Source organism: Martes martes, assembly GCF_963455335.1.
Source record: "Martes martes genome assembly, chromosome: 18".
NCBI classification, from domain to species: Eukaryota; Metazoa; Chordata; class Mammalia; order Carnivora; family Mustelidae; genus Martes; species Martes martes.
In genome coordinates this window covers 22,085,329-22,111,923 of record NC_137906.1, presented here as the reverse complement: position 1 = coordinate 22,111,923, position 26,595 = coordinate 22,085,329, and the positions used below count along the sequence as shown (strand labels likewise).

The following is a 26,595-nucleotide window of genomic DNA, read 5'->3' as shown; positions in this document are numbered from 1 at the left end:
ACTCCTGCGCCCTGAAAAGTGAAGCCGACGCAGCCCTGCCCCGAGGGACGCTCCACCAGGGCGGAGGTGCTGGCAGGCCCGGCCACAGCTCTCTGTAATGTGAGCCAGGCTCCGGCAAAGGGGGTCAGGGGACCGCGGAGGAGCTGGCTGCGGTGCTCGGAAGAGACCGCGAGAGCTTCGCCCTTCTTTAGGCTGAGGCCGGCAGGCGTCTCGGAGGAGGTGCAACTTGAGAAGACCTTCCAAGGTCACGCGGAACCGCCAGAAGGCCTCTGATGAAAGAACTTCTTCAAGGTTTGAAGGACAAGCGTCCTTCAAACAACCGCGCTGCCCAAGAAAGAAGGCGGGGAGGGGCGGGGCGTGGGCCCGCGGACCGGCTCGGATTCGGAAATCTTCGGTCCGGGCTCGGCAATCAGTCCCAACTCCGGCCTGGGCCTCGAGCCAGGGGCCGATCCGGAAACAGCCGAGCGGATCCGGAAACAGCCGAGGGGACCCGGAAGGGGTGAGCACCGTCACCGGGGAGTGCTGGAACCCGCCGTTTGCGCGGAGGCGATGGCGGCAGCTGTGCCGGCGGCCGCGGGCGAGGATGGCCGGCGACGGCGGCCGGGGGCCGGTAAGTGAAGGCGCGTCCATGCACGCAAGGGACGGCCGAGCCGGAGGCTGGGCCGAGCTCGGAGCCGGCGGACAGGGGGTTGGTGAGGGGAGCCTGGAGAAAGGGGCGGGGTCATGCCGTCTGGAGGGAGGGGGCGGGGCCCGCGGCCCCCGGAGGAGGGGGCGTGGTCCGGGAGTCGAGGGGAAGGGCCAGTGGCAGGTGAGAGGTGGTCCAGTGAGAGAAGGGGCGGGACCATTGGAAAGGCGGGGTCTAGTCTGGGAAAAGGGGGGGGGGGAAGGCGGGGCTCCAGGCAGCACATGGCCGCGCGAGGTGAGAAGGAGGCGGGGTCAGGTGAAGGTGTGAGGATCGCCGCTGCAGTACTAGATTGTGGACTCGTAGATTTGATGGTTTCGGGTACAGGGGACCGGGGAGTGATGGGAAAAGAGGTTGATCCCCGTCCCCCACAGCCCTGGACCCCCAGCCCCAGGAAGGGGCGAAGGTTGAGGCCGAGTCAGAGGAGCTGGGCCGGCTGCGGGCTGAGCTGGCGGGCGCCCTGGCGGAAATGGAGACCATGAAGGCTGTGGCGGAGGTGAGCGAGAGCACGAAAGCCGAGGCCGTGGCTGCAGTGCAGCGGCAGTGCCAAGAGGAGGTGGCTTCGCTGCAGGCCATCCTGAAAGGTGAGGCAGAGAGAGTCTTCCCAGACTCCCCCGCGGCCCCATAAGAGCGAAATTCATGACAAGCAAGGGGTCAGGGGCCACTGATAGGCTGTAGGCTAGGTTAGCCGGGCTGCCTAGCACAGGGCAGGCCTCAGGGCCCAGAGAAAGGGGTGCCCTTTTCTGATTTGCATAGAGGTGCTACACATGTTAGAAGCAGCTCTGTGAGTTCCAGCTAAGTTTAGCTCCCAGCTTCTACCTGTTCCCTTGCCACGTGTCATTTCTTGTCCCTCACTGATGACCGATCAAGCCTGAAAGATGAACAACTTTTCAGTTCCTGGAATCAGCCTCATGTAAGCCTCCATCTCCGTGAGTCTGACCCTCTGGTTTCCTGCCTTCCCCAAGCACCCGTACATTGGCACTGCTCCATATATGTTCAGACTTCCCTTCCACTCTCTGTCCTTGAGATGCACCAGCTCCCCGCACCCCAGATCCCCCAGCCTCTGCTCTTATTTCCCCTTTCTCCAGTCAGAGGCCAGAGTCTCTGAAATAGCTTCCAGGCCTGTCCTACCCCTCAGCTTCTGTGTCCCCTGTGGGAGCGACAACTCTCCTGCACTGTGCCCCAGCCTTCTCACAGGTCTGCCTCTGTAGTCTGGCCTTGACATTGGCTTCCAGAGTGAACTTCCTAAAACTCCCATCTCACCATCTTATTTCCTTTTCTAACAACCACTGTTGGCTCCAGGCTTCTCTGGGGCCGTATTTCCCACATTTCAGGCATCCACGTACCACCTGTGAGCCATGGTTGTCTCCTTGTTCAACTTACTCTGTTATCTACCCAGTGTTTGTTCTTCTTCTTTTTTTTTTTTTTAAGATTAATTCTTTTGACAGAGAGATACACAGTGAGAGAGGGAACACAGGCAGGGTGAGCAGGAGAGGGAGAAGCAGGCTTCCCACTGAGCAGGGAGCCCGACGCAGAGCTTGATCCCAGGAGCCTGGGATCATGACCTGAGCCGAAGGCAGATGCTTAACGACTGAGCCACCCAGACACCCCTCAGTATTTGTTCTTTAAATAGACCCAATTTGCTGGGGGGAGCACCTGGGTGGCTCAGTTGGTTAAGTGTCCGACTCTTGATTTCAGCTCAGGTCATGATCTCAGGGTCATAAGATCAAACCCCACACTGGGCACCGCACTGGGTCTGGAACCTACTTAAGATTCTCTCTGCCTCTCTCTCGCTGCCCCTCCCTTAAAAAATAAATAAATAGCCGCTTTTTTTTTTAACTCACATACATTTATTTTATTTGTTTTTTATTTTTTAAAACCGAGAGAGAGAGAGAGCACAAACAGAGGGAGAAGCAGGCTCCCCGCTGAGCAAGGAGCCCGATGTGGGGCTCGATCCCAGAACCCTGGAACCATGACCTGAGCTGAAGGCAGACGCTTAACTGACTGAGCCACCCAGTAAATAAACTTTAATGTTTATTTTTATGTATTTGTTTATTTGAGAGAGATAGAGGGAGGGGGGCAGAGGGCACAGGAAGAATCGCAAGCAGACTGAATTGAGCACAGAGCCCCATGCAGGGCTTGATCTCATGACCTTGAGATCATGACCTGAGCTGAAGCCAAAAGCTCAACCGACTCTGCCACCCAGGTGCCCCAATAGTTAATATTTATTGAGCACTTACTATGTGCCAGGCTCTGAGTTAAATACTTTATGAGTATTTATTTAAGTCATCTCTATACCCAACGTAGGACTCGAACTCACAACCCCAAGATCAAGAGTTGCGTGCTCTTCCGACTGAACCAGTCAGGCGCCCCAATTTATGAGTATTTCATCTTCATAACAGTTTCCATGAGGTTGGAATCAGGATCTGTTTCCATTTTGCAGGGGAGGCTCTGAGGACCAGAGAGGTTAGATAACTTGCCTAAGGTCACAGAGCTAGAAAGCAGGCAGTCTTTCCAGGCAGTCTGGAAAGAGACCTTTAGTTCTAATGTTGGTACATGTTAAAATAAATAACTGTGCAAATAAACACTGTTGGGGCTCCTGGCTGGCTCAGTTGGTGGAGCATGTGAGTCTTGATCTCGGGGTTGAGTTTGAGCCCCACATTGGGTATAGCGACTCCTTAAAATTAAAAAAAAAATTTTAAGGGGTGCCTGGGGTGCTCAGTCAGTTAAGTGTCTGACTCTTGATTTCAGCGAGGTCATGATCTCAGGGTCATGAGATCGAACCCTTCGTCGGGCTCTGCAGTATGCTCGGTGTTGGGCGTCGTGCCTGCTTAAGATTCTGTCCCTTCCTCTCCACCCCTGCCCCGACTCGCGTGTGCACACTCCCTCTCGAAAAAAAAAAATTTTTTTTTTTTTTTTAAAGAAAAAAGTGGCCCTGTTCCACCCAGCATCACCTCCACCTCCCACTGACCTGTAGGATAAAGTCCAAACTCCTTGGTGTGGCATTCATGGCCTCAAGAGGCATCCACTGCCACCCTGTTCCCCTTTTCTGGCATCTCTCCTCGGGCACCTTCACTCCAGCCTTGCTGCGTGCTCAGCCTGCCGCCCACCCACCGTCCCCTTTCCCAGCTCTGAGCCTTTTCCTCTGCTGGTTCCGTGACTCTGTCTGTCCTTTGTCTCCTCCACTGCCTGGCGGCGTCCTCATGGCCAGGCAGGCAGAGCAAAGATTTCCTTCTTCTGGGACCCAGAAGCCCCAGGAATGGTCCTCTTGGGGCCTGCTGCATTGTAACTGTTTCCACCGCTGCCTTCCCCATCAGAATGGGGGCTTCTGATGTCAGCGTTCATGTTTGATTCATTTCTCGATGATAGCGAGCCCCACTCATCACCCGTGGGTAGAGCCAGCGGCCTGACCCTCCCTCTCCTCTCCCTTTCCCGCCTCTCCAGACTCCATCAGCAGCTACGAAGCCCAGATCACTTCCCTGAAGCAGGAGCGGCAGCAGCAGCAGCAGGACTGTGAGGAGAAGGAGCGGGAGCTGGGGCGCCTGAAGCAGCTGCTGTCCCGGGCTCACCCCCTGGACTCCTTGGAGAAGCAGATGGAAAAGGTTGGGATTTGGAAAGATGTTGAGGCAGCCAGGGGGACCCTGGGGCACTGGTAAAAATACTGGGAACCCAGTAAAAATTATAGGGGTAGCTCATAGTAGCTCTGTACTTGGCAGAGTCCTGGCTCTCCCACTCGCTGGCAGGATGGCCGGGTTTGTTTGCCTCCAAAGTGAAGGAGATGATGCAGGAGGAAGGGAGCTGACACTTGAGGACAGCACGCATGCTCTAGGCACGGAGAGCACTGCTTGACAGAGTCTGTCTCTCCCATCTTTCCCCTTTAGACCCATTTCACAGATGAGGAAGGCGAGGTTCAGAGAAGTTCAGGAAATCGCCCCAAGTTACACACAGAAGAAAGCAGAGAAGGGATTTAAATATCGAGGCAGCCTGGTTCTAAAATTCTTGTTCCCTTTTTTTTAATGAGTTATTTATTTATTTGTTTGTTTGTTTATTTATTTGACAGGCAGCGATCACAAGTAGGCAGAGAGGCAGGCAGATAGAGAGAGAGGTGGAAGCAGGCTCCCTGCTGAGCAGAGAGTCTGATGCGGGGCTCGATCCCAGGACCCTGGGATCATGATCTGAACCGAAGACAGAGGCTTTAACCCACTGAGCCACCCAGGTGCCCCTAAAATTCTTGTTCTTAATGTCTGTGGCTTACCACCCCTTCATTACTGGTGTCCTTGACCGTGGGAGGGAGCTGATTTGCCGAACTCCATCTTCAAAGCAAGTTCACGTCATTACCTCGTTTGATCCTTATGGCAGCCCTGCGAGGTAGGGTAGGTGCTTACTGCATCCATGCAGAAGGAAACAGGCTCTGGAAGAAGACCTTGGGTAGAAAGACAAAGATCAAAATAGCCCAAGAAAGGAGGCTGGCAGCCCACATTCCCAGCAGAGGCAGCTGCTTGCATTCCCAGCGATCCTAGGGAGCAGGGCCACAGTGGGGTGAGGGAGAGGGGCCTGCCAAGCAGAAGCCCGGTGCAGCGAGCAGAAGGACAGCAGGCCCGGAGTCAGGCAGTTCAGTCCTGGCCCGCCTCCTGTGTTCGGCCATTGGCCACCCAACGCATGGGCCCCTGCACGGTGTGTCTTTCAGGGCTTCAGATGGGACCAGAGATGTGTGTTTTGTTTGGGCCTGTTGCAACTGTCCACATAGGGATCTGGAGGGCTAGAAACTGAGCCTGCCTGAGATGGGTTTTTGAGTGATTCAAGAGGTAGAAATGGCGTGGATCAGAAGAAGATGGGAAACTGGCAGGTTGTGGCCTTGGATAGCGGGGTGGGTGACCCAGCACCCACAGGAGGGAAACGGTGCTATGAATGGTTCAGATTTGGCCATACTTGGGATAGAGGGGCCTGTGTGACAACCAGCTGGAGATGGCCAGAAGCCATTGGCTCTGAGGGTTCAGCAGGGTCCCAGACCGGAAAACAGACCAAAAAGAAATGGCCAGCAGTTGGCGGGGGAGGGAAGTAAAGGACATATTAGGATGAGATGTAAAAACCCACATCGACAGTAGCTTAAATAAGGTAGAAGTTTATTTTTTTTAAAGTCCGCAGATAGACATTCCGGGACTGGTATCAGCTCAACAAGTCCTTAGGAACCCAGGTTCCTCTTATGGCACTGTTTTGCCATAGGTAGCTTATTGCCCTATGGTCCAAGATGGCTGCCAGTGTGCCAGCCATCATGTCCACAGTCTAACAGTCAAAAAAGGAAGAAGAGTAAAGCACACCCTCTCCCTTTAAGGAGTTGTCCTGGAAGTTTGCATTAACATCTCATTAGCTGGAACTTAGTCATGAGGCCATGGTTAGTTATAGGGGAGCTGAGAAATGTAGACAGTGTTGTAGAATTTAGGGCATGTGTCCAACTACAAATGTGAGTGTCTGTGATAAAAGAAACAAGTGAAAGTGGATGTTGGGGAAGAAAAGGATGAGGAGTGAGTGGGCACCAGGCAGATCGTTGTGACCCTGGCCCCCTTGCCTCCTGGGGGACCTGGGCAAGGCTCAGAGCCTCTGTGTTCTTATCTTTAAAATGGGGATGGATAGTACCTTCTTGGGAGGATTACAAGGGCTGATGTGCTTAGAGAGGAGGCTTGGAACAGACCTGAGGGGTCCAGCTGTTGGGAGGGGGGCTGCTGCTGCCTGACCCCCTTCCTGCAGGCCCACGAGGACTCGGAGAAGCTTCGGGAGATCGTGCTGCCCATGGAGCAGGAGATAGAGGAGCTGAAGGCGAAACTGCTCAGGGCAGAGGAGCTGATTCAAGAGATCCAGGTGAGGGGGCGGCCAGGGGGTGGCTGCGGGGAGAGGGGGCGCCACAGGACCCTGGCCCCCCAGCCTCTTCCCTGCCCCTTCCCCTAGAGACGTCCCCGGCATCCCCCTTCCCTGCACGGCTCCACGGAGTTGCTGCCCCGGTCCCGGGACCCGTCACCCCCACTGGAGCCTCTCGAGGACCTGAGTGCAGACGGGGGTGCAGCGGCTGAAGCCTTCGCCCACAACTGTGATGACGGTGCCTCCATCTCTTCCTTCTCCCTTGGCGGCGGGGCTGGCAGCACCTCCCTGCCCCGCAGCCGCCAGGCCCTGAGCCCCGAGCAGGAAGAGACAGCTTCTCTGGTGTCCACGGGCACCCTGGTCCCCGAGGGCATCTACCTGCCGCCTCCCGGTTACCAGCTTGTCCCGGACACCCAGTGGGAACAGCTCCAAATGGAGGTGAGCAGAGGTGGGGGAGCAGCCTGCCGGGGGCGCTCGCATCCTTCTCTTCCTCCCCCAAAATGCTCACTGAGCCCCTACTGTGTGCATGCCTAGAGCTAGAACCGGGTATCAGGCAACAGAAGCAGGGCGGCCAGCTGGGAGCTGCCCCCCCACCCCCCCACCCCAGGTGCAGAAGGCAGGCCTCCACTCGGAGGCCAAGACTGAGGCCAGCATCTGTGGCAGGGACGGCAGCTGCAGAAGGACCTGGAGAGCGTCAGCCGGGAGCGGGACGAGCTGCAGGAGGGTCTGAGACGGAGCAACGAGGACTGTGCCAAGCAGGTGGGGCCCGCTCTGCCAACCCCGCCACCCCCCTCCCCTTCCCTGTCCCCGGCAGGGCCCCTGGCCACCTGCCTCCTGGCCCCGACCTCAGCCTTACCTCCTTCCACCCACAGATGCAAGTGCTCCTGGCCCAGGTCCAGAACTCAGAGCAGCTGCTGCGGACCCTGCAGGGGACTGTGAGCCAGGCCCAGGAGCGGGTTCAGCTGCAGATGGTGAGGGCTCGGGGCCGGGGCACGAGGAACAGGCATGTGATGGGAACTGGCTGAGAGGGGCCCGCAGAGAGGTCAAGGCACCTGTCCTGCCCCACCCTAGCCCAGCCACTCCAGCTGCGCCCTGGAGTCAGGCCAGGTGCACAAAAGTTTTCCAGGGCCCACAAGTTCAGAGCCCTTGCCTGGCCTCTTTGAAATCCAGGTGGTGGGACCTCGCTCACAGCGTCATGAGTGATGCTTAAAAGCGAGGCTTGCAAATTCAGGTGCTCCCCAAGCCGGGGTGGGAAGTGGAAATGATTCAGCCGGGCCAGAGGTAGATGGGAGGGAGCAGCGTGGCAAGCCTGGAGGCCCGCCCAGGGCTCTGCTGCCCTTCGGCTCTGTGATGAAAGCCCCGCTGGGAGTGTGAGCTTGATGTTGCCACGTTTTCTGATTTGTCAAGAGAGGCCAGGAACCCGGGTGCTTCTGGGTGTTGCCAAGCTTTTAAAGTTGGTAACTAAGACTGTATGGACCCAATAGAACGCTCCAGGTGGCCTGCCCCTTGTGACCTCTGAGCCATTGAGCAGAGTGTATAAAGAGCTTGGGGGTCAGGGACGTCTGGCTGGCTAGCTGGTGGAGCGTGCGACTCTTGATCTCCGTGTCAAGTTCGAGCCCACACTGGGCACGGAGCCTTCTTAAAAAAAGAAGAAAAAGCCTGGGGGTCAAAGGCACTTAATAATGTGCTTCTTTCTTTCTCAGCAGAGGAGGGTGTGGGCTTTCTGGCCGTCAGTGCCATCAGGAGGAGGGTTCAGGGTTTGGCCTCATAGGGCACTGGCAATGCCCTGTCCCCCTCATCCCCTCCTACTGAATGTCCATCCACAGGCAGAGCTGGCCACGTCACACAAGTGCCTGAGCCACGAGGTGAAGCGGCTGACTGAGGAAAACCAGGGGCTCCGGGCCGAGCAGCTGCCGTCTTCAGCCCCCCGGGGTCTGGAGCAAGAGGAGGGCCCCGAGGAGTTGCTGCCCAGCTTGGTGCCGGTAAGGGGCATGTGGGTGCTGAGAGCGTGGTGGCCACCCCGCTGGCCCTTTCCCTCCAACGCAGCAAGGCCAGGGGACCTTGCAACAGACCTGGGCTGCTGTGTATTCGCTGCGTCCCCTTGGCCAGCTCCCTCGACTCCTCGTCTGAAAAGATGGGAGCACGCTGCCCTCCCGGCCTGGGCGTGCAGAGAACAGGAGTTAGCAGGATGCACGACGCGAAAGAAGCGATCCACAGAATTGAACTGATCGTCGTCTTGGTTTATAAGGATCTGTCGGCAGGGATCTGGGTGTGGTGTTTGTTGACTGAGTTCATTAGAAGCACGAAGACCAGATCCCAGGCCCCTTGCCCGCCCCTGAGAGCCATGATGGCTGCCCCCTGATGGGCACTCCCCATGCTCCCTGACAGGCTGCTGTCCTGACCTTTGTCGTTCCCTTGCTCGATTTTGGTATCTTTTTTATTGCACAGACACGCCTGCCTCAACAGCGGAGAGCTAACTTGGGTTGTTTGAGCTTTACAAAGGAGTGTCCTGCCCTGGGCATGCTGGGGGGGACCCTCCCTCGGCGCTGTGCCCAGGGGTCCTACAGGCCCGGTGGCGTGGCTGCCGGAAACGCTTCACTGCAGTCTCTGCGTATCCCCCCCCCACTCCTCATGCCAGGCACTTAGGTGGTTTCCCTTTTACGTGTCCTCCCAACCTCCCACCCCCATCCCGGGACGGTGGCCCCTGTGGCCTCCTGCCGACCCCCCGGCAGTGACTGGCCTCCCCTCCAGGAGCTGCAGCAGCTGGTACGTCACACGAGGCAGGAGGCGCGGGCCCAGCAGCAGGCCCGGGAGCACGAGGCTGAGCGCCTCCGGATCGAGATCGTGACGCTGCGGGAGGCGCTGGAGGAGGAGACAGCGGCCAGAGCCAGCCTGGAGGGGCAGCTGAGGGTGCAGCGGGAGGAGACAGGTGAGGGACGGGGAGGGGCAGCTGAGGGTGCAGCGGGAGGAGACAGGTGAGGGACGGGGAGCGGAGCCACCCCTGGCCTTGCTCCCGGGGAGGCTGACCTCCCCCTGGGGGGAGCACCACTGGGGTGCCAGGAGCGGGGAGCGGGGAGCTGATATAGGAAGGAGGAGCCCTGACCTCTCTTTTTTTTCCTTTCCATGCAGAGGTGTTAGAGGGTGAGTACAGGGCTGGAGCCCAGCCGTGGGGGGCCAGGAAGGAGGGAGGCTGTGGGCCTGACAGGTGGCCCCTGACTTCCCAGCCTCCCTGTGCAGCCTGAGGACGGAGATGGAGCGGGTCCAGCAGGAGCAGAGCAAGGTGAGGCTGGATTCCGGCGCCAGAGGCCCGGACGGCGGGAGGGACAGCAGCACAGAGGCCCTCCCTGCCCCCTCCTGCCTTTGCTGTCCCCATGACGCCTGGTGGCAGGAAGCCCAGCCTCACAGGAGGTCCGAGTCGGGGTGGTGTGGAAGGAGCTCCCCCGTGCAGACGTGGCGTGTCCCCAGCCGCGCACCCTCCGTGCGGTGCGAGGCCCTAGCCCGGCGTCCTGTCCCCCCAGGCCCAGCTCACAGACCTGCTCTCAGAACAGAGGGCAAAGGTGCTGCGGCTGCAGGCAGAGCTGGAGACCAGTGAACAGGTCCAGAGGGATTTTGTACGACTGTCCCAGGCCCTGCAGGTACAGTGTGTCCCCTTCCCCTCCAGCAGCCGTGATCAGGTGGCTCAGCCTAGGCCCTACAAGGACAGCCCCCAATCAGGGGGTCTTCGTCTACCTCCCGAGGCTGGCATCCTCTTTCCCCCTGGGCTGTTGCTTAGAAGCATTTAGGGACCTCACGCTCCCATCTCTGTGGGACGTGTGGAGCCCTCAGCCCTGAGCCTGGCCTTCGGCTGGTTGGGTCAGCCCCTGCCTGCCCCTGCCCACACTGGTCAGGCTGCTCTCTTAGGACCCGTTTCTTCCCTTGAATCCTGGTTTCACTGTGAGCTGGGGAAGGTGGGGCCCCTGGGTAGACTGGTCCCAGGCCCTTGCCCTTGGCGGGGCTGGCAGGTGGGGATGGGGGCTGCGTTTCCCCACCAAGGGCCCTCTTCCTCCCTCACTGGACCCCACAGGTGCGCCTGGAGCAGATCCGCCAGGCAGAAAGTCTGGAGCAAGTGCGTAGTATCCTGGGTGAGGCACCCCTCAGGGACATCAGGGACGTCAAGGACACCTGAGGGGCTGGAAGCCACCCACCCTTGTGGAGACTGCCTTTCCTCGCCCCGGAAACAAGAAGCCTGGGCTTTGGCGGGGCGGGGGGGGGGGGTGTCTCAGGATAGAGTCTTTGTCCCCTCCAAGCCTGGGGTTAAGAGGATGGGGCCACCACTGTCCTGCCTCTTCAGCTCCTCCTCCCAGGGTGGCTGGCCTTCTGCTCCCAAGGAGGACACCTGGCTGGGAGTCCCAGCCCCCTCCAGGAACCAAAGGTGTAGACTTCGCCCTGCGGCTTTCTGGCTGCCATGCTGCCTCTTGGGTCCCAACCCTCCTGCCACTGTCCCCCCCCCCCCACCCCAGCCAGACTAATGGCTGTGCCTCTTACAGCGCCGTCCCTTCCCTGAGGCACAGCCGAGCTGCGGGTGGTGGCTGGGAGCCTCCAGCCCGTGGCAGCCAGTCCCTCCACATGCGCACCCTGGGACAGGCTGCTGCTTTCTGGACTGCATGACACTAAGACGCTTGTCCCCGGGGGCCTCACCCAGGCCCCAAGATGTGCACGGAGGCAAGACCAGACTTTTCTGTCATTTATTTTCAATAAATAAGCAGCTCAGCTCAATCCGTCGCCTTGTCCCTGCAAGCCCCATGGGGTCGGGGAGGGGAGGTTTTTCAAGAGCGGAAGGGAAGATGGGCTGTGGAGGAGGGTGGGGGAGGGTGGAGGAGGGAGAGGGACCCTCGTGTTTATAAACAGAAAAACGTCGGGGAGTGGAGGGGACGTGGGAGTCTGTGCCACAGCTCTGGCTGAAGATGCGTCACTATTGGGGCGGGGAAGAAGGGGCAGAAGGACTGGTTACTTCCTTCTTTCATCTTCGGGATCTGGAAGGAGAAAGGGAAGAATGAGGCCAGGAGGGCAGGAGGGGAGAGGATGAGTCCCTCCCGGGCTCTCCGGCCCCTCCACGCCCGCACACTCACCTGGAGGGTCAGTGCAGGCCCCCCCCCACTCCCAGACTCACCTGTGTCCCGGCCCCACTCCTCCCCAGCCCTGCAGCCCCCCCCACCCCCGCAGCGGACAGCCCAGCGCTCAGCGCAGCGCAGCGCAGCGCAGCCCCGCGGCCGCTGAGCGGACCCACAGAGTCAGGACAGCGGCCCGCCCCGCCAGGAAGCTTGGTCATGGCAGCGGCAGCGGTGGGGGCTTCAGGGGGAACAGCGAGCGCCAGTGACCTCGGGTGCCACCGAGGGGGAGAGGGGAGTGCGTGGGGGCGGGCACAGCAGCTGGGGCGAGGGCGAGAAGAGGGCGATACCTGTGACACGGTTCAAAGAGATGGAGGAAGGGGAAACGGGTTATCCTATGGCCAGAGAGGACAGAGAGACAGAGTTACGAAGGGTGGAGGCAGCCGTGGAGGGCCAAAAGGGCTGAGGAGGCTGCGGGCGCCTGCCCAGGCATGGAGGCATGGGGTGTCAGGGAAGGGACACTGGTCCTCTCGGTGGGGGGGCCGGGGCACCCCGCTGAAAAGGAAGGGGGGCGGGCGCCTTCGCAGCGCAGAGGGAGGGCTTATGGGGGGACTGGGGGCAAACTGGGCTCGGAGGAGGGCTGTGGCTTACCCTCCAGGTAGTTCCGAGCAATGAACTTGAGGAGCTCATCGAGCCCAATGACTGGAAATGAGATCTTCAGGACCATGAGCCACTGGGTGAGGTCCAGGGCCCGGAGCTTGAAGATCATCTGCGAGGGCGGGTGGAGGTGGTGAGGACCGGTGTCCCTCTCAGGAGGGGCCGGGCAGGAGCCCCAGACCACCCCAGCCTGACTCCCTCCTCCCTCTGTGCCCCAGCCCACAGAGGCTCCCAGAGGGGCACAGAATGGTGGGTCCCGGCCCCAGAGGGCTCACCGGCAGAGGGTCGACGTAGAGGATGAGGAAGTGAAGGGACATGGAGAGGCAGATGGAGCCCACCAGCCAGATGTTCACCCAGGGGGGCATCCGCAGGAGGGACTGGTTCTCAGACAGGCTGTGAAGGGGAGGCCGAGCAGAGCCCAGGGTCGGGGACAGCAGAAAGCAGTAGTGAGCACAGAGAGGAAGGGGGAGGACACGGTGGCCCCCAGAAGGTGGCAGGGGCAGGCATGCAGCCCTCACCTGTTGAGAGCGTTGCACATCTCGATGGTAACCAGCACGGACAGGGCCATGGTCATGGGCTCGGGGGCCTCAAAGACCTCACAGTCCAGGCCCTCAAAGTCAGGGTTTTCCTCATTGCATTGCATGAAGTGAGTCTGCAGGGGGAGGGGTGAGGAGCTGGGATTCCACAGGAGCCTCCACGCCTCCCTCCTGCTCCCCACCCTCCTCCCTCCTCTGTCCTCCCTACCAGCTGGCTGTAGGTGACGTGAGGCCCATCATCTGCATACAGGAACCACCAGGCGGCCGCTCCCACGGTGGCTGCACCCACGTAGCCTGCGGTAGACAGAAGATGGGGGTTGTGATCACGGCTGGGGAGACAGGAGGTGTCAAGAGGGCTCACAGCCACGAACGGCTCGTTGGGGAAGAGGGCCCACTGGGGCGGCCATGCTAGGGGAGTGGGTGTGCCACCCTGGGGGTTAGTCCCAGGGGTTGGGAAGGACTAGGGGGTCCTCCATCCATCCTGCTCACCCCCAATCGCCATGTAGCGGAAGAAGAGCCAGCCACTGATGAGGGGCTCTTTGGGGCTCCGGGGGGGCCGGTCCATGATGTCCAGGTCTGGCGGGTTGAAGCCCAGGGCTGTGGCCGGGAGCCCGTCAGTCACCAAGTTCACCCACAGCAGCTGCACGGGGATCAGGGCCTCGGGCAGCCCCAAGGCAGCGGTCAGGAAGATGCTGCCAGAAGGAGGCGGTCACGTGTCTGTCCTGCCTCCTGACCCATGGGCAGCACCACCCCCACTGGCCCCCTGGGCCAGCCTCCCGTCCTGGCCACTCACCAGACCACCTCGCCCACGTTGGAGGAAATGAGATAGCGGATAAATTGCTTCATGTTGTTGTAAATGGCGCGGCCCTCCTCCACCGCGGCCACGATGGTGGAGAAGTTGTCGTCAGCCAGCACCATCTCGGATGCCGTCTTGGCCACGGCAGTGCCAGATCCCATGGCAATGCCGATCTCGGCCTTCTTCAGGGCAGGTGCGTCGTTGACCCCATCACCTGTCTGAGGGCAGAACGAGAAGGTGGGATGCAAACCCTTGCACATAGCCCTTCCTGGTGGGCTGAACCTCCTTCGTGCTGCTCAGGTCCCCAGGGCTCCCCGCAACGTGCCCCCCAGCAGTACAGCCACACCGTCCGCTCACCATGGCTGTGATCTCATCGTAGGACTGCAGAAACTCCACGATCTTCGACTTGTGGGATGGCTCCACGCGGGCGAAGCAGCAGGCACGGCGGCAGGCCTCCCGCTGCTCGGCCAGGGGCAGGTCGTCGAACTCCCGGCCGGTGTAGGCTCTGTCAGTCACCTCTTCATTCTCCCCGAAGATGCCGATTCGCCGGCAGATGGCAATGGCCGTGCCCTTGTTGTCCCCAGTGATCATGATGACTCGGATTCCAGCATCCCGGCACAGCTGAATAGAGCCTGTGACCTCCTTGCGGGGTGGGTCCAACATGCCCACCACGCCGACGAACGTCAGGTCCGTCTGGGGAGACGCCAGAGAGCAACAGGGTCAGGGAGGGACTCGGGAAATGAGCCAGGGAGGAAGCCGGGGGGCCAGAGGGATGGTGGGAGATGGGGCCGGGCGTGCAAATCTCAGTGGGGCCTTGTAAGCCCAGGAGCGGGAGATGTACCTTGCTCACATGTGTGCCTGGGGATGTGTCTCTGCCCAGCCCAGCAGAGGTGGCCACCCGCGGATATTTCAAGGAAAGAGCTAGAACCGGGAGTTAGGGCAGTGGTTTCTGCTTTTGGAGGGGCCACTCACTGGGTCTACGGGCCTAAGCAAATCCAGGCTACCTGCCGGACCACTGGGTCCCGACAAGAAAACGAAAGAATGGACTCGGGTGCCCTTTGGAGAGCCGGTCTGCAGCAAGGTAAGGCCCATGTACCAGAGTGCAGGTCTAGCCCCGCTCTTGCATTGGGACTATCTTATCAGGGAAACATGGGGCAGAACTGAGGATGCCCGGGGACCACATGGGTCTCTAGTCTGGAGGCAAGTGCCTCGCCTCATCTGGGACAGGTTCATGGCCACCGACAGAGCAGCCCTGGACTCACTAGATGGTTCCTATAGTCCTTCCAGATTCTAGGTTCTTCCTTCTGACTCTAGGGCGCATGACGCAGCAGGACACGATGTGGGCAAAGCCAGGGGAGGCAGATGACTCTGGGGCAAGGGGGGCTTCTGTCCACTCACCTCATATTCCATGAACCTGGCAGAGTCATCCAGGATCATCTCTTCTCGCTTTGGGGGGCTGTCTCGGGTAGCCAGGGCCAGGCAGCGCAGCGTGTCCCGGCCAGTGCCCCACTCCTTGATCACTGACATGATCTTGTCCTTCACCGGCCCCGTCATGGGCACCCGGGTGGTGCCAACTCGCACGTAGTTACAACGGTCAATGACCCCCTCAGGGGCACCCTAGGAGACCAGGCGAGGTTTCAGGGACCCCTTTCTTCCAGGGCACAGTGATGGAGGGCAGGGATAGGAGAGGGCTTCAGGACTGGGAAGAAGATTTCTGATTTCTGACCTTAACAAACATCTTGTTGCCCACGGCAGCCCGGGATTTGGCTGGGGAGCAGTAGACAGACATGGACTTCCTGTCCCGGGAGAACTCCAGAGTGAATTCCTTCTTCATTAGCTGGCGGATCACCTGGGAAAGAGGAGACGGAGAGGGAGAGGCCAGACATGAGACTGGTGGGATAAGAATGATGATGCTGCATCATAGAAGGGCAGAGTCCCAGACCCCATAAAACATAGTCAAAAAGGATCTGGAGGTCAGAGCAGACCACAAGCCGAGTCTCAGACTGGAGCTCAGTCTGGTACCTATAGCACAAACGGAGAGATCTTCAAGACCGGTGCTGTGGCTCTCTTACAGTGTCCAGTTTAAAGCACAACTGAAACAGGATGGCGCAGTATGGCACCATCTAGAACTTTTGGTGGTGATGGGAATGTTCTATAATCAGAACCATCCAATATGGTGCCACTGAGCACGGTTATTCAGCATGGAAAAATGTGGCTGGTGCAGCTGAAGAGGTGAGTTTTTACTTTCATCTCATCTTAATTAATTTAAATTGCAATAACTACACGTGGGCTCCTAGGGACGTGCTATTGGACAATATAGACCCAGTGCCTGGCACACAGTAACAAACATGCCACAAAATTGAACGCAAGCCCTTTTCCACCCAATGCATCATAGAGACTTCAAGAGAAAACAAGTGTAAAAGTAACAATGAATAAAAGATAAGGTGATGTTTATATTAGCATTTGTAAATTTCTTAAACGCTCTCTGCTGAGAGATATTTATTTGTTTTCGTTATTCTTGTCCTATTAAGTAAAGCAGCAACTAGGGGCACCTGGGTGGCTCAGTGGGTTAAAGCCTCTGCCTTCAGCTCAGGTCATGATCCCGGGACCCTAGGATCAAGCCCCGAATCGGGCTCTCTGCTCAGCGGGGAGCCTGCTTCCCCCTCTCTCTCTGCCTGCCTCTCTGCCTACTTGTGATCTCTGTCTGTCAAATAAATAAATAAAATCTTAAAAAAAAAAAAAAGCAGCAACGAGCATCTTGTATATACAAAAAAGAGAAAACAAAAGAATGAGCGATGTGGAGAACATAATATGCAAGAGGAGTGCAATATACACGTTGAAGAAACATTAATAGGAAAGTCTTAGAGAGGAACAGAGTAGGGTTTGTTCATCCGGACAAGGGAAGCACCATGATGGGTGGCCATGGCCTGTGCCCAATGCCTCCCCTCCAGCCAGGGACACATCAGGAGGCAGTATCATCGAGGGGGACTGCAGCGAGACGGCGGCGAGGGTGCATCGGTCCAGCGGCAGGAGGGCCTACCCAAAGTTGGCCTGGCCAAGAACAGCTGAGGCCGGCTGCCCATACTGGCTAGGGTCCTGGCATGGGGCACAGAGCCCTGCCCAGCCGGACTGGCGGCCTCTGCCCCCCGAGGTTCCCGGGTCCTAGCCTGTGTGACCTGGGACGAAGAAGGACCCCACGGGAGGGAGCGCCCAGGCTCACCGAGTTGCAGGCATTGGCCCTCTCCACCTTTGAGAGGTTTTTCACGTCAGTGTTGAATACATTCATCTTCTCCACCAGGGTGGTGAGCGCCGTCTCGGTGGCCTCACCCACCTTCTCGTAAACACCTTTGGTCTGAGAGGACAGAGGAGGAAGGAGGAAGAGGAAGTAAGTCCTGGGCACTGCCAGCCCCTTGCTCCCACCTTCCTCCTAGAATGGGAAGGGGGCCGGCCACTCCCTCCCCTTCCCACCCGGGAGAGGCCTCAGTATAAAGAGTCCCCTGCCCACGCAGCCTAGCGAGGAGGCCCCGCCTTGGCCGGTTGGAAGGGGACTGTGTCGGGAAAGGAGAGGTTACCTCGTTGAAGTCCAAGGCGGAGTCATTGCAGAGGGCACAGATGGTGGCCAGTTCCACCAGCCCATCATACTGCCCTGAACGGATGGGCTTATCATTCTTCAAGCTGGCAGCGGGGCGGGGAGGAAGGAAGGAAAGGAGACAGGTAGAGGAGAATAGGAACCGAGATGCAGAGAGAACACGGGGAAAGTGGCAAGGGACAGTTGGGGACGTGGCCACCGATGTGGAGCTCAATCAGGCGGGAGAGAGAACAAGGTCAGGGAAGGAAGAGGAGAGAGAAAGGAAGATAAAACTAGAGGGAGGCCCCGGGGAGAGAAGTGGGGGGTGGGGAGGTGTCTGCGGTGGGGGGGCACGAGGAGCCAGGGGGAGGACTTCAGGGAACTTACACCTCTCCTTCTGGAGCGTAAGTGGAACCAGTGATGGAGAACTCATTCAGGACACAGATGTTTCCGTCCACCTTGTCGATGATAAACATCTGCAGGGAGAAGGGCCATGGGCACAGATGTCCAGCTCTCAGCATCTCCAAAGGCAGTCGGCACCGAGGGGAGGCAGGTGCCCCAACTCTCTCCCAGCCTCCCCCAGAGACGAAGAGAGCCTCCTGCCACTCCCTTGCCAACATCCTCCATGTTCGGTGCTTATGGCCCCTGAACAAAAGTCCCTAGTTTCTGCAGGCCACCCTGGAGGCCCCCTTGGATGAGTCAGTGAAAGGAGGCATGCGTGGCGAGGTGCAGGAGAGCCTGCGGCCAGCTGTCACTCCAGCCGCTCACGGCCAGATCTTCCTGTTTTGCAGGAAGAGCCAGAAATCCAGGTTATTTTCCTGTGCAATCTCTTGACTTTCGAATGAGGGCCATCAACTCATGTTTAGGGAACAGGGCAGGAGCCCTGTGGTCTGACTTGGACGCCTGGGCTTTGGAAGGTTCTGGAGAGGAGCCGCACACCCTGAACTACACCCAGCAAGGGAGGGATGGAGATTCAGAAAGGCTCCGACAGACAAAGGTTCTGTGGTCAAGTAAGTGTACAAAACCCTGGCTTAGGGGCACCTGGGTGGCTCAGTGGGTTAAAGCCTCTGCCCTTGGCTCAGGTCATGATCCCAGGGTCCTGGGATCGAGCCCCACATCGGGTTCTCTGCTCAGTGGGGAGGCTGCTTCCTCCTCTCTCTGCCTGCCTCTCTGCCTACTTGTGATCTCTGTCAAATAAATAAAAAAATAAAATCTTAAAAAAAATAAAACTGGCTTAAATGAAGGGGCACCCCCCCCGCAATGGTTAGCCTGCTCTGAGGCTTTCAAGTGCAAGCAAGCACGGGGGTCTCCCCAGGGAGCGCACAGTACAGCCCTTCTCGCCCTCTCTGACCGCCAGCCCTTGAGTCTCAGAACGGCAATTGATGCTGGACGTGCTGTTTCACTGAACTCTGTTTACGGCAGGGGTTCTTTTGGGGTCCCTGAATGATCCCCCCCCAACCCCAATCCCCCTGCCAAGACGTCTGGAAACTTGGGGGGAAATGACAGCTCTTATTTTCTCTCTGACATTGAGCATTTCCTCTCAGTCACGAACACAGGCAGCGGACCACATCGATATTAGCAACGCCTATGACTGCCAGCAACAGGCCCACAGCTCCTTCCCCCATCAGATCGCACTCAGAGCCCTCAAAATAGCCAGCAGACTCATGACTGCTTGGGCACCCACTACTGGGCCTGCTACAGAATGCATTTGTCCCGAAGCAGAAGTCCGAACGCATCACCAATGTGTTTTTAAGATATTTGGATGACCGTATTTCAGTCGCTGGTTTCCTCCATAGCCCAGTGTATTTTTTAAACAAGAGCCCTGTGTGTTTTATTTAATATATTTAAACTATCATCCTGAGAGGAGGTCCAGACTGCCAAAGGGGTTAAGTGCCCCGGTTTAGGAAATGCTATTCAAGATCAGTGTGCCCGGGCCGCCCAGGCCCTGCCACAGAGGACTAGTCCGGGGGGCGGGGGGAGCCAGAGGGGCCCTCCCTCGTCCTTTTCATGACCGGAAGGGTGGCAATCTATACTGGCCCTCCGCACATTTCCTTCCCTGGCCAGGGGGAGAAGCTGCCAGGGATGAAGGGCTGACCCCATCTTTGGAGGACTTATGTCACCCCAAAGGCCGTCTTGAGAGTGGGAGACCCCCATCCTTCCCTGACCTTGCACACAGACATCTGGTTGGTGGTGAGGGTGCCCGTCTTGTCAGAACAGATGACGGAGGTGCAGCCCAGAGTCTCTACAGAGGGCAGGCTCCTCACAATGGCGTTCTTCTTTGCCATCCGCCGGGTGCCCAAGGCCAGGCAGGTGGTGATGACTGCAGGAAGGCCTGTGGGGAGGAAGGGGAGGACGTGAGGCCTGGAGCCAGCGAATGTTACCCTACTGGGAAAGAGGGCCTCTGCGGATTCGATCAGCCCATGGGAGGAGAAAGAGAGCCTGCCACACCTTCTGGGATCGCAGCCACAGCCAGGGCCACGGCGATCTTAAAGTAGTAGATGGCCCCCCGGAACCAGGAGCCCCCGTGGACAGGATCGTTGAAATGGCCAATGTTGATGAGCCAGACGGCCACGCAGATGAGGGAGATGACCTTGGAGAGCTGCTCCCCAAATTCATCCAGCTTCTGCTGCAGGGGGGTCTTGTCCTGCTCCGTGGCGGCCATTTGGTCACGGATCTTCCCAATCTCGGTGCTCACACCCGTGGCGGCCACGATGCCTAAGGCCTTGCCAGCGGCAATGTTGGTACCCTGGGAAGGCGGCGGAGAGGCAAGCAGTCAGGCAAGAGGCGACCCTCCCACTGCACCCTCCCAGCGGCGGTCCTCATCTCGCCTCACGCAGCCATGTCTCTCCCCCACAGGGGCCTCTGGCTCGGGCGCATGACAGCTGGCCCGGCATGGCTCACCGAGAAAAGCATGTTCTTCTTATCCTGGTTGACAGCTCGGGGGTCAGGAACAGGGTCTGTGTGCTTGATGACAGATACGGACTCGCCTGCCGAGAAGGAGCCAAGAGGTTTTCAGATGACATCATGGCCTCCCTCCTCCCATCCTTCCCGCCCCTAACTCTGGCCCTGCTTGGTAGGACAGGGCCTGGTAAGGACCAAGCAACCGTTCTGGAGGAAGCTGAACTCTGGCCAAAGCCACTGGAGGCAGGAGGGAAATCCAACACACTTGGAGTAAGAAGACCTTGACCTGAGCCCCAGCTCGACCACTTATAAGCTGCATAATTTGGGATCACTTAACCTCTGTTCTCTGTAAAATGGAGACGATAATACATAGACTTCAGAACCAGGTCTTGGCTAAAGTGAAAGAAGCTTTTTCATGGCAAGGGGCACAGTCAACGACAGAGCACCTTCCAGGGAAGGAGATGCCTTCCTGTTCCCACTGGGCAGGGGGTCAGGGGACCACCCCGGCCTTGGCTCCTTGGACCACAGGGAAGGCTCGCTGGCTCTTCACCTTCTCTCTTGCAGTGAAGAAACTGAAGCAGCTATGGTTTTAAGTGCATCCAGACCCTCCAGCTTGTTCTAGAATCTATGGTTCCTCACTCAGGGCAGGAGGGGGGTAGCGTGGTTTTGAGGCAACAAGACAGCTCTCTGGGTGTCTGAATGTCCATGTGGAAAGACGGGGTCGATGACCATCTGGAGAACAGTCACAAATGTCCCGTCCTCTCCCATGACCCCTTGTGTTTCAGGCTTATGATGGTGAACCAAGTTGGGCTGTGCTGACATCAGGGGTGCCAGGGAGCCAGGAGGGGGCTGGCTGTTCTCTTTCATCCACCTGAAGCTTCATCCCTGTGTGTCAGCTGAGCTCCCCACCTCCTCCCCATGCCCCCTTGAAGCATCCTCCCACCCGGCCCACCGGACCTGTCAGGATGGACTGGTCAACCCGGAGCGTAGTGGATTTGATGGCCAGGATGCGGATATCCGCCGGGACTTTGTCCCCCACTGTGGAGAGAGTAGACGAGAGTGAAGTCAGTCGAGAGAGGAGTTTTCTTCCCAAGGAAAGCCCGATCTTTGTCTGACTACCTCACCTGGTTCCTCAGGTCACCGGGGCTGGGTACCCTCCCCGGGCTTGAGTCAGGCCCTTGGTGTAGGCTCCCCTACACCAGCAAGCATCCCCCATCAACACTCATTCCAACTGCCCCTGTTGCTTTTCTCTCCTCCCTCAGCTGTGAACCTGTGAGAGGGCCTAGTGCACGGCACATAGCACATGCTCAATAAACAGCTACACTGAGTACTGAAGGGAAGATTAGGAACCATCCAGTTGTGTAATGAGACAGCAAAATAGAGAGAGAAACAAGAGAGAGAAAGATGGGGAGAGAAGGGCAAGAAAAAAAAACTAAAAGAAACCGGGTGAATTTGAGAGACACACCTCAGAGGGGAGAGGAGGCCGCGGAGTCACAGCAGGGACAGGGGTAGGGGAACAGGAAGAAACAGGAGAAAATACGAGAATGGAGAAAAATCTCTGCAGAGCAGGACAAGAGGTAGAGCCTGAAGGAAGGAGGAGAGGGCAGGAGGAGAGGGAGAAACTGCAGGGGCAGCAGGGGAGAGGTCCTGCAGGGCCTGGCAGAGACCGCCCAGCAGAAACGCGCCAGGCCCTGGGTTGCACACCCGAGGGAAGGCATGAAGCCATGGTGGGTGAGGTGAGTGAGCTGGGGAGACTGGCAGGAGAGAAGGAATGGCCAAGCAGGCCACAGGAGATGCCCAGGAGGGGTCAGTCCAGGAAACCACCTTGCAGGTAGGCTGACAAGGCTGATGACGTCCGCCTCCCCCACCAGACTTCAAGGCCTTTGTAGAGGCTAATGGCCTCCCAGGGCCTCTGCTCATCTCTCCCCATCCCATGGATGGTACTGGGGCTGGGGTTCATTGGGCCATTTTCCTGTCCCTGTTTCTAAGGTTCCTCCTCCTGTGCCAGAGGAAGCTGGCGGAGGAGGGAGGAGGGAGGAGGTCGGAGACAGAGTTGGGCGGGACACCCTGTCACCCAAGCCCAAACGATATTTATAGACATTCATGGCGCTGACTCTGAACTGTCACTGTGGCCGGACGGGCCTGTGATGGTGCCCTGGGGTCTTCAGCCCGCCCTCCCTCCCTCTCCCTAGGCCTCCCGTGGTGGCAACTGGGGCGTCTAGTGGAGGCAAGCGGGCCTAGATACTTTCCCCTCTGCCAGGGGCCTGGAGATGAGGGAAGGCCTGCGCAGGGCAAATACGAAAACCGCTGAAGGGGGCAGAATCCCAGTAATCTTAGCCACCCGGCCCCCACCCCTCCCCGGTCAGGCATTAAGTGTCCCTCACTGGAGAGGCGGGGCCCCTCCTTGAGCTCCCCTCCTCCCAGGTCCCGTGCTCCCTGCTAGGGCCTGAGTTTCCCTTACATGGTTGGGGGCTTGAGCCTTCGGCCCCCCTCCTCCCTTCTACCCTCACTCCTTCCCCTTCAAGAGGCCTCAAGGGCACCAAGAGGTCAAGATTTAAAGCTGACCAAGCTTGGGGGTGGGTGGAAGGAGAGAGAAGCCAGGCCTCGAGGGGGGTGGAGACGGTGCCATTGGCAGGGACTAGGCTCCACCTGTTGCTTGCAAGTGCTGGGTGAGAGGAGGGGGAGCAGGGGGTCCGCCTGGAGTGTCAGGGACAGGACTGGCTGTTCCTGCTGAGACTCTGACAGGGAGGGCTTCTCTGGCCACAGTGCCCTGGGGTGACCTCCTAAGGAGTCTGAGAAGGAAAAGCAAAGGCTCCGCCATCCCGGCTACCTCCCAGACAGCAGAATCAGGGGCCCCCACCCTCCCCGTACACATCCTCTTGGCCTCGAGGTCAAGGCCTCCCTACCTGGACCACTCACTCCCATCACTCACCGGCCACCTCCACGATGTCCCCGGGGACAATATCCCGAGCCTTGATCCTTTGCACTGACTTGCGATCAGCCCGGTAGACTTTCCCCATCTCGGGTTCATATTCCTTCAGGGCCTCGATGGCGTTCTCTGCATTACGCTCCTGGAAGGACAGGGTGGAGGAGAGGGGGTCAGCAAAGGGAGGAAGGTTGTGGAATGGGAGGAGACTGGCCAGGGAGGATCAGGACCGCCAGGCACCAGAGTCCTGGGGGAAACAGGGACATGATAGAGGAAAGGGCTGGTCACACAGTCCTGGCTCCTGGCATCAGGGAGTAGACAAACCCCGCAGGAGGGTAGGTGTGTGTGCTGAGGAAACTGTCATTTATGGCCTAAGACAGGCAAGGTGGTTCAGGGGAGACAAAAAAAGAGAATCAAAGAAAATCAGAAATCAAGGGACAGGAAAAGTAGAGGGTGATAAAGGACGAGAAGGAAAATCAAGCTAGCATTGACTGACCTGCTACTATATGCCAGGCATACAGGGCTGGTAACTCCACAAACATCATCTTTTTCCATCCCAGCACAACCCAGGGGCAGGATGATTAGCCCCATTTTATGAGGGAGGACACTGAGGCTGAGAGGGGGAAGGAACTTTCCTGAATTACAGAGCCAGCTAGTGACAGTGGGAACACCAGTCTCCTGTCTCTTTCCCGCACTCCATCCCCTTTCCAAACTGGGCATTAGGAACAGAGAACACTTCCCAAAGGAAGTGACGGAGGAGGAGGAGACTGGGAGGGAGGCTGGCTTTACGTTTAGGGTCAGGATGGGAAGGAGTGAGGCGGGGTCACGGCTAACCTGCCAAACCCCCACGATGGCATTAGCAATGAGGATCAAGAGGATGACAAAGGGTTCCACAAAAGCGGTGATGGTCTCTTCGCCTTCCTCGAACCAGGCCAGCACCTACGGAGAGGGGGAAGGGAGACTGACAGTGATAAAGCCCCCCCAACACATAAAGACAGGCAATGAGGACAGGAACATGCGCAGGAGCAGACGGGGCTGGGCATCGCAGGGATACTGCAGCCCCTCATTGGTCTGAGGTCCTACAGGCTCCAAAGGGCAGACTCACACGAGCACTGCCACTGTTCTTGTGCAGCGGGAACCGGAGGGTGTAGACATGCACAGCTCGGGGTTTAACTGGGAATGCTTTTGGGTTTCCCTGGCCAGGCTGCTGGCCTGTAAGCAAAGCTCATGGAACACACAGACGAACGACCCCCAACAGCCACATCCATCCCATGGGAGCCAGAACTCCATAGGGAAAACCCTGTGGTCCTTGCAGACACTGGGAGGGAGGGGGGCCTACAGCCCTCCCCAACAGCCCAAGGCAGGGAAGCTCCAATTTCATGAGGGAGCAGGAGGGGGGATAGTGTTACGGGGCCTTCAGTACACACCCCACCCCAGCTGTTGCCACTGCCAGGCAACAGCCACAGGCAAATGTCAAGGAGCAAATCTGAGAAGGGAGAAGGGAGGCCCTGCCAGCTAGTACTCAGGGACCCACAGGGCCTCCATGAAGGAGACCAGGGGACAGGGGGAATTCTTTGCCCCCAGTCTTGTCTTCCGGCGGGGCTAAGATGTTAAGGAAGAAACTCCAGAAGGCAAGCAGGCTGCTGGGTGGTGGGTGCTGGGGTGGGGTGGGGGAGCTCCGGGGCCAGAGAGGTGGCGGCCCTGCGGCTGCGAGGGGCCCGGGGGAGGGCGGGCAAGGTCAGGCCGGGCGGGTGAGGAGAGAGCCTCCAGGAGTTCTAGGCCTGATGCGCGGTGGGCAGCGAAGCCCGGGGACAGGTGAGGGGTCTGGCTGCGCTTCGGGCGCACTTGAAGGAACCCTCACACCAGCAGCTCTTTCCCGCCTCTGGGAGGGAGTCTTTGCCGCGACCAATCAGCGTCAGGAGGGCGGGGCGGGGGCTCCAGGAGGCTCGGGGATTGGTGGAGCGGCTGCGCGCCCCGAGGCATGCCGGGAGTAGTGGTGGCCGGAGCTCAGCCGAGCCCGAGCCTGAGCTGAGCTGGGGAGACCGGCGCTTGGGGGGTAACCCGAGCCCTTGAAGCCCTTGAAGCTGCGGGGGTGGCTTAGCTTCAGTGTTTTGGCTGAGAACACCCTTAAAGCTTAAAATAAAACCTGCCTGTGGGGTGTGGAGGAGGACCAAGGCATATGCGCATCAGCGCCCCCCTCCCCCACCCCCCTCAGTTCTGGTCTGGGGAAGAGGATGCTGAGGGCTTGGACCATTGGAGCGGAGGAGCCAGAGCCCCCGCGCCCATAGATGCTTCAGACCCCCGACCCACACCCCGGCCGGCCCCCAGATGTCTGCCCACACTTACGAAGGAAATGCAGGCGGCCAGAAGAAGGATCCGCACCAGGAGGTCTTCAAACTGCTCTACCACCAACTCCCACAGGGACTTCCCTGGGGGGAGAGGCAGAGGAGGGCGGCCCCCCCGGATTAAGGTCTGGTGGATGAATGGCTGGGACTCTAAGTGCAGGCTGGGAGCCAGGGACTGAGAGTGGCCTTCCAGCCTGAGCAGGAAGGTTCTGGGGTGATGAGCAGGCTGCTTGGTACTGAGAGGGGACTGAGGGAGCTCACCAGGAGTCCAGAAACAGGCTCCTCAAAGTGGTGGTGGGCAGTTAGTTGCTTAAGGGCTGGAGGCCTCATGGAGAAAGTGCGTGCAAACTCCTGTCCCTAGCCAGATTCTAACCTCTGGGGAGGGTATTTGCGCCAGGAGTCAGTAGGGAGAAGGTGGGGAGAAGGGAGTGGGGCATGGTTGTGGGGTGGGGGACGGTCATTAACAGAGCTCAGGGATTCCTGTAGCTTACCTTCTTCAGCAGGGAGCTCTGTCCAGGGGAAAAAAGAAGAAAAGGACATATTCATTTGGGGTCAGTCTGATGTCCCCCACATCCAGGATTCTGGCTAAGGTGAGAGAACCGGGCCACCAAAAGGGCATCTGAGGTTCACCAAGGTCATCCCATAAATCCTCCCAAAACTCTAGTCTCAGGGACCCTGTCTTGTTAGTCTTCTCTTACCCCCTGAAGTCACTGGACCATGGCCCAGCTCTTGCCTAAGGTACTCTGGAGGAAGAGACTCCAGTGTGTGTAAGTGTGTGAGTGTGTGTATGTGTCTGTTTGGGGGGGGGGGGCAAGAGGGCGTTACCAGCCTCTCCTCCAAGGGACACTTACCGTTGGGGCCGTATTTCTCCAGATGCCGCTTCACTTGGTCCGGGCTAAGGCCTGTAGTCTCGCTCACCCCAAAATAGGCCAAACATTCTTCTGTGGTCTTGGAGTGTGCAGCCTCCATTGTGCTCCCTTCCTGGGGGCCAGGGGGCGGTGTGCTCCTTCTGGGGAGGTTCTCACGCTTCGGGGGCCTTCCTCAGTGTCCACCTGCCTGTTTGTCTGGGGTTTTTGCTTTTTCTCTCCTGCCCCCCCCAACGTTTTTCTTCCTTCCACGAAGCTCTGACCCCCGTCCCACTTGCAGCAGCCGGCCACCCCCCCAACCCCCAGCTGGTCCTTATGAGGGAGTAGGGGGGGCCGGGTTCCCCCCCCCCCAGATCAGGGATTGGCTGGCTAAGACTC

General features: G+C 58.6%; 2 protein-coding genes across 6 annotated transcripts; one reads left to right on the top strand and one right to left on the bottom strand.

Moving 5' to 3' along the window:
* Positions 1 to 465: 465 nt before the first annotated feature.
* Positions 466 to 11,283, top strand: RABEP2 (rabaptin, RAB GTPase binding effector protein 2). Its single transcript, XM_080830820.1, is given in 13 exon segments — positions 466 to 610; positions 1,057 to 1,266; positions 4,127 to 4,284; positions 6,428 to 6,538; positions 6,626 to 6,973; positions 7,199 to 7,294; positions 7,408 to 7,506; positions 8,362 to 8,517; positions 9,287 to 9,464; positions 9,665 to 9,742; positions 9,745 to 9,815; positions 10,054 to 10,170; positions 10,599 to 11,283. Coding segments are annotated over 13 exon segments (1,785 nt in total). The 5' UTR covers positions 466 to 549; the 3' UTR covers positions 10,701 to 11,283.
* ATP2A1 (ATPase sarcoplasmic/endoplasmic reticulum Ca2+ transporting 1) lies at positions 11,245 to 26,595 on the bottom strand. 5 transcript variants are annotated; one of them, XM_080830814.1, is made up of 22 exons: positions 26,177 to 26,595; positions 25,353 to 25,435; positions 23,841 to 23,945; positions 23,013 to 23,151; positions 21,038 to 21,118; positions 20,081 to 20,166; positions 19,628 to 19,925; positions 19,345 to 19,511; positions 17,567 to 17,655; positions 17,184 to 17,286; positions 16,832 to 16,963; positions 15,338 to 15,460; positions 15,010 to 15,228; positions 13,969 to 14,304; positions 13,609 to 13,829; positions 13,305 to 13,507; positions 13,024 to 13,109; positions 12,798 to 12,931; positions 12,555 to 12,672; positions 12,274 to 12,391; positions 11,973 to 12,017; positions 11,245 to 11,547 (listed from the first exon to the last, which is right to left on the bottom strand). In XM_080830814.1, exons 4-21 carry the CDS (start codon positions 23,098 to 23,100, stop codon positions 12,013 to 12,015), a joined length of 2,607 nt encoding a protein of 868 aa, XP_080686940.1. In that variant the 5' UTR covers positions 23,101 to 23,151; positions 23,841 to 23,945; positions 25,353 to 25,435; positions 26,177 to 26,595; the 3' UTR covers positions 11,245 to 11,547; positions 11,973 to 12,012. The 5 variants fall into 5 exon arrangements, with proteins under 5 accessions (XP_080686940.1, XP_080686941.1, XP_080686937.1 ...); XM_080830815.1 differs by having other exon boundaries at positions 12,798 to 12,856; positions 26,177 to 26,511; XM_080830811.1 differs by lacking the exon at positions 11,973 to 12,017 and adding an exon at positions 25,843 to 25,860 and having other exon boundaries at positions 11,245 to 11,972; positions 26,203 to 26,443.

Excerpts from the sequence above, each read along its gene's own strand:
- ATP2A1 (XM_080830811.1), bottom strand. The coding sequence starts at position 26,320 with ATGGAGGCTGCACACTCCAAGACCACAGAAGAATGTTTGGCCTATTTT. Across the intron at positions 13,508-13,608 it reads AACGTGGGCGAGGTGGTCTG|CATCTTCCTGACCGCTGCCT; the intron begins GTGAGTGGCCAG and ends TCCTTCTGGCAG. Across the intron at positions 13,110-13,304 it reads CCGCTACATGGCGATTGGGG|GCTACGTGGGTGCAGCCACC; the intron begins GTGAGCAGGATG and ends TGTCTACCGCAG.